Below are 6000 nucleotides of genomic sequence, written 5' to 3'. Positions count from 1 at the left end.
GCCGCTGCCTCTGCGCTCCCTTCACCCGCCGCCCGGTCTCCTCGCCCGGCTGGGCTTTCCCGGTTTCTCCTCGCTCTGTGCTGGGCGGAGCACTGCGAGCGGCCCCCGGGCGTCCGGGCGTCCCCCCGCCGGGTCCCCGCGTTCCTCGTCCCGGCCAGCCCCGGCCCCCCCGGCCCCCAGCCCCGCTAGTCCGCCCGGCCCGCGCGGCCGCGCGAGGCCCCGCCCCTCCCCTCAGGCGGGTCACGTGCCGCCGGCCCCCGCGCCTGCGCACTGCTTATTTCCCGCTGTCAGGATGAGGAGGCGGAGGTCGGCGCTCGGGTCCGTCTCTGCCCGCGGCTGTGGCGGCGCCGGCGGCTCCGGCCTTAGCGGTTCCTCCCTGGGCGGCGGCGGCGGCGGCTCGTTCGGCGCCTCCTCCACCAGCTGAGCCCGCGGGAGCCCGGGACGCCGGCCGCCCGCCCGCCGCGCTCCGCCAGGCCGCCGCCCGGTCATGGCGCAGCCGGGCCCGGCTCCTCAGCCCGACGGTGAGGCGCCCACCATGGCCGGCGCGGCGGGCGCGGCCTGCGGGGCGGCGCGGCGCGGGGGCGCTCGGGCGGCGGGGGGCGCGGCGGGGGCGCGCGGAGGCGCACGCGGCTGCGGGCACGGGGAGGCCGCGGGGCGCGCGGCGGCGGGGAGGGCCCGGCACGTGGGCCGCGCGGCGGGGAGGCTGCGGACTTGGGGGCCCCGCCGGCGTCCTCCGTGCGCGCGGGACAGCCCGCGGGCGGCGGGGGCGGGGCGGCGCTCCCGGGGGGGGCCGTGCGGCCTGCCGGGCAGTGCCGGTGCCTGGGGCGGGGGCTGGGGTCTGGAGGACAAGGATCCCCCCCCCCCCCCGCGTGACGAGCTCCGGGCAGACGCCGCCTCCTTGACCTTCGGCACGCGCGAGGGGAGGCTCCTGCCGCTGCTGTGCCGGGAGGACGGCCGCCCGCGTGGACTCGCGCGCCCCGTGGTCACGGGGCCTGGGGCAGCAAGGACAGGGGTCTGACGTGCGGGGCTTCGCACGCTCGCCTTCTGCTGGGAGCGCGAGCCCGGCCTGAGTCGCCGGCGGGGCTGCCGGAGGCCTTCGTGGCCTCCGGGGGGCGCGGGCTGGGCCCACACTGGAGAGGCTCAGCGCGTCGCTGTGGGTGTTGCTCGCTGGCGCCCTGCGGGGAGCCCGCGAGCTTGTGGCTGGGCTGGGTGTCAGGTGCGAGAGGCCTGGGGGGTGCGGCTGCCCCGGGCCTGGGCGCCCCGCGGCCTTGGGCGGGAGCGGGCCGTGGCCGGGGAGGCTGAGCGCAGAGCAGGCGCGTCCTGGAGAGCGGGGCCGGGCCCGGGGTCGTCTGAAGTTCCAGCCTTTCGTGGGAACTTGGCCTCTGGGGGGCCCGAGGCGGTTCTCGGTTAGGGCCCGCCGGCCGCCCGCGGAGCGGTGGGGCCCCCTCCCGGAGCTGTGCGGGGAGAGCGCGCGGGGCCGTGGCCAGGCTGAGGTCGTGTCCGCTCGCCTTCGCAGCGGCTGTCTGGGGAGCGCGCCGCGCTTCCACAGGCCCCTCTGGTTGCTGCAGTTGGCGGGCGTCGGGAGCGGCTTCGGGCTGCGGTCGGCCTGGGAGGGATGCTTGGATGCAGACACGGGTCCGCGCGCGCAGGTGGCTCGGCAGCCCGGCCCCAGCAGGACTCTCCGCTCTCCCGGGATGTGGCGCGGTCCTCCTTGTCCACACGCCGAGATGACTAAGCACTTGAGAGCGGGTGGGAATCTGGTGTCCTTTCGCTATTCTTAGTGCAGGTTTACTCCCGGTTTTCCGAGTCCTGGGGCGGCCCGCGAGGTTCGGTTTGCGTGGACCGCGGTGTTTACTCTCAGTGTGAGTGGAGGGGCAGCTCCTGTGTCAGCGCGGTCTGGAAGTCCGTCGCGGGGACGTCATTTTTCTCGCCGGCGGAGCTCAGTGTAGGTCACTTCTTAACACCTGAGCTTTGAGGCTCCGTCCGATGTCCTTGCCCTGCCGAGTCTCGAAACTACGTGCGGAATTCTTTTGAGCCGCACCGGCAGTCCGAGAGAACCGTCCAGTTTCCTACTTGAATCCTGCGGTCCTCGTTTTAGTTTAGACGGGGCTGGTCTCTTGTGTTGGTGTCGTGTAACTTTTTGGACACACCTTTGTTTTCAGCGAGATACGGCAGATTAAGGAAAGGACTGACTTGTGTGTAAATTGATAGAATGAAATATAATGCCCTTATTTTTAATTTCTTGTTTTGCAAGTTTATTGAAAAGTGGTTTTGTTTTGGTTTGGTTTGCCGGTGCATCTCAGTGTGTTCATTTAGAACCAAGGTGACTTGAACAGCTGTAGGGATTTCATCCGATGATTCCATTTCATCTTGAGAATTCTAAGACTATAAAGATTTTCAAATTTTAACATTTTAAAATCCAAGTTAAACTATATCGTAGAAGCATTTGCTTTCATTTTTCATGTAGAAGCACTGCCTTGGAAAGTCCCCCCATTAGAAATGTGTGCCTATAGAGCATAGGTCTTCTCCTGTCTCCCAGGGGTCACGACTAGTGAGTTTCCTGCCCTTGACTTTTACCTGTAGCTACACAGACGTGCTGAGTGCTCTCGTGAAGGGGACATGCTCTCCGCAGATAGGTCTGCAGCTTGTCTGTTTCACTCAGCGCATGCGGGCTGTAATGACACGCTTGCGAGTGGTCCCGAGGCCCTGTCCTGTGCAGTCAGCTCTGCATGCCTTGTCTCAGGAGATCTTGGGGTCAGTGAGGCCCTTGCTGCTGTTAATACTGTTCCCGTTTTACTGATGAGGAAACTGAGGCACAAACAATAAAAGTGTCTGTAGAGTTCCGTAGCCAGGAGGCGGGGGAGCCATGGTTCAGATGCAGCCTGTGGAACGTCCGGGCCCTCTGCTCTGTTAACCAGGTTGCCCACTACCTTCGAGGCCAGCATTAGCAATCTGCTCCATTCCGTCGGCTGCGTGTGCTGCACAGGATTTGTTTGCCTGCTTTTCTGTTGATGGACAATTCGTTTTCACTGTTGGACAAGTTTTTCATTACTTTATAAGCAGTGCTGCTGTAGATATCCTTGTACCTATATTTAAGGGACTCTTGTTTCTGTAAGAGTACTGACTTAAAGGACGTGAGCTCTGAGTGGTTTAAATTTTAATAGCGATTGCTAGCTTCGTCTCAAAAAAGGTATCGATTTACATACCTGCCAGCAGCGTATGAGAGGGCGGATTTCCTTTGCACTTTTATCAGCCCTGGATAACGTCAGCTGTTTTAAATTCGTATCTCCTGATAGAGAGAAAAAATGCTGTTCTTCAGTGAACAGATTTTTGTATACCTAGTCTTTGCCAAGCCCTGTGCCAGGTTCTAGGAAGTCCGATGACGAGCTACTTGCCCGGCACGGCTGTAGGTACTTGGGATACATCCGTGGGCAACACAGATGGTAAACAGCCCAGCCTCAGTTCGGGAGAAACAGATACTAAACTACAAACATAAGCAACTGATGTAGACTGTCAGGTGACAAACGCTGTGGAAAAAAGGAAGAAGCGAGCCAGGGTAAAGGGAAGGGGGGGTGGGCTGGTCAGCCTTATTGAGAAGACAACATTGAAGGAGGGAGTCTAGAGGGTCAGCTATGAGGCTGTCTGGAGTAAAAGTGTTCCAGACAGGGTCAGTGTTTGCACATGCTTTTAGGAATGGTGTGTCTGGCATGGAGGGCAGTATGGCCAGAATGAAGTTGTGGGGGGCTTGGTGGGGAGGTGGGAGAGGGGAGGTAGAGGAGAGCAGAAGGATATGAGGTGAGGGGTCATGGCGTGGGGGCAGATCTCGTAGGGCCTTAGGAGCACTGATTGCCTTTCACAATGGGAACCATTGAGAGTTTTGAGCAGAAGAGTGATGAGACAGGACTTATGTTTCAAAAAATCACTCTGGCTGCTAGATGGGCAACAGAGGACAGGGAGGCATGAGTCTAGGAAGAAGATGGTAAGGCTTGGACTGGATGTATTGACGGAGGTTATTATTTCGAGGGTATGGCTAACAGGATTTGGATTAGATACAGAATGAGGGAGAGAGAGAGAGAAAGAGAGGGAAAGAGGGAAGATCACTCAGAAGTTACTGGCTTGAGCAGCTGTGAGAGATACGCAGTGCTATGAATGCCTAAAATTTAGGGATTTGACCCATTTAGGGAGTCTAGGAAGGTTTTCTAAGGCAGTGATGCTAGAGCTGAGATCCGAAGGGTGAACAGGGGTCCCTGTTTTGGGAGAAGCAGGGTGGTGAGAGTGCTGCAGAGAGGCCAGTAGGGGCTGGCCTGAGTGGGTTTCAGCCTCGGAGCTGAAGCAGAAGCTACTGGAGGGTTTTAAGCAAGTAGTTGACATGATGGCTTTTAAATAGTGATTATACATCCTTGGTTTTCCCTCTGTTGTGCAGAATTTTTTTGTAGATCTGACCATTTTTTTTTTTTAAAGATTTTATTTATTTACTTGACAGAGAGAAATCACAAGTAGATGGAGAGGCAGGCAGAGAGAGAGAGAGGGAAGCAGGCTCCCTGCTGAGCAGAGAGCCCGATGCGGGACTCGATCCCAGGACCCTGAGATCATGACCTGAGCCAAAGGCAGCGGCTTAACCCACTGAGCCACCCAGGCGCCCCAACCATTTTTAAAATTTTGTAGTTACGGCTCTTGCTTAGGAAGACCTCTCTTAACTCCTGTGTTTATTAAAAAAATCCAAAACCCTCATTTCCAACACTTTTATGGTTTTGTCTTTCATATTTAGTGCTTTAAATCATCTAGATTTTATTTATTCTTGAATTTTAATAGGGTTTATACTAAGCAAATTTATTTATTTATTTATTAGGATTTTATTTATTTATTTGACAGACAGAGATCGCAAGTAGGCAGAGAGGCAGGCAGAGAGAGAGGAGTAAGCAGGCCCCCTGCTGAGCAGAGAGTCCGATGTGGGGCTTGATACCAGGACCCTGGGATCATGACCTGAGGTGAAGGCAGAGGCTTTAACCCACTGAGCCACCCAGGTGCCCCCCTAAACAAATTGAGTATAAAGAAGCACTAGTGGGTGCCTGGGTGGCTTAGTGGGTTAAGCATCTGCCTTTGGCTCAGGTCATGATCTCGGGGCCCTGGGATCGACTCTTATATTGACATCGGGCTCCTTGCTCATCGGGGAGTCTGCTTCTCCCTCTACCCTTCCCTGCTCACGCGCGCATGCTCTCTCTCTCAAGTAAATAAATAAAATCTTAAAAAAAAAAAAAAAGCATTAGCTAAACAGGAGATTCCCTCAGAGAAAAAGAACACAGGAATAGCAAGTATATGGGGCAGCCGCTGTCTGTAGGGCCGAGGCAGAGAGCCCAGGGAAGAAATCAGTCTTCGAGAGGCCCCTCCCAGTTCTGAGATCAGACTTTCTTGGCCTTCCGGGAGGCCACTTCTGGCTTGCTGGGAGAAGGCACCTGCATCTGGAATTTATTTTTGACACGACATAGGGATCTAATTTTATTTTTTTTTCAAATTGGATAGCCAATTGTTTTAACACCATTACTCAATAATTCATGTACTTGGTTCGTTTATCAGAACTTGAGAGATCTCCTGAGTACTAAACTCGCAGAGATGCCTGATCCAGAAGGTGAAGCTGTGACCTCACCTTGCAGCCTTATTGCCCCAGTACCCTGACCCGCAGTAGCCCGGATTGTGTGATCGCCTGTAATCTGTACGGGTTACCCGGCTCCCTGCGGACAGAACAGCCTTTGACTCTTCAGGGCTCGGGTTCCTGAAATCCCATGACCAGTGCATACAGGAGCTCTATATGCTGTGAAATCTGAGGTGCTTTTCTTGTATAATCCTTAAATCGAGTTTAGTCTTGAGAGGAGTGTGTAGCAGACGTTTTGTATGACACAGTTGGGGCAGGTGGTGTGGGGGGCGGGAGATGGAAATGACAGAGTCCTCCTTTCGAGAATCTTGCGCTAGTGAGGGCGTGGGCCTGGGGCACGCTGATGGGAA

The 6000-nt window shown here is 56.9% G+C and overlaps 1 protein-coding gene across 5 annotated transcripts in view; it reads left to right on the top strand.

Moving 5' to 3' along the window:
* The first annotated feature begins 341 nt into the window (after window positions 1–341).
* The window catches only part of RABEP1 (rabaptin, RAB GTPase binding effector protein 1), a 90301-nt gene continuing 84642 nt past the window's right edge, over window positions 342–6000 (top strand). For 4 of the 5 annotated variants that reach the window (XM_044248869.1, XM_044248871.1, XM_044248868.1 and 1 more), the window contains exon 1: window positions 342–521. In XM_044248869.1, the coding sequence (XP_044104804.1) occupies window positions 488–521 (34 nt within the window). In that variant the 5' untranslated portion in view covers window positions 342–487. The remainder of the gene's footprint in view (window positions 522–6000) is intronic. The other variant, XM_044248873.1, reaches the window with a different exon arrangement.

Source organism: Neovison vison, chromosome 5 (assembly GCF_020171115.1).
Source record: "Neovison vison isolate M4711 chromosome 5, ASM_NN_V1, whole genome shotgun sequence".
In the NCBI taxonomy this organism is placed as follows: Eukaryota; Metazoa; Chordata; class Mammalia; order Carnivora; family Mustelidae; genus Neogale; species Neogale vison.
Note: the sequence above shows the minus strand (reverse complement) of the source record. Positions and strands in the feature narration are given on the sequence as shown.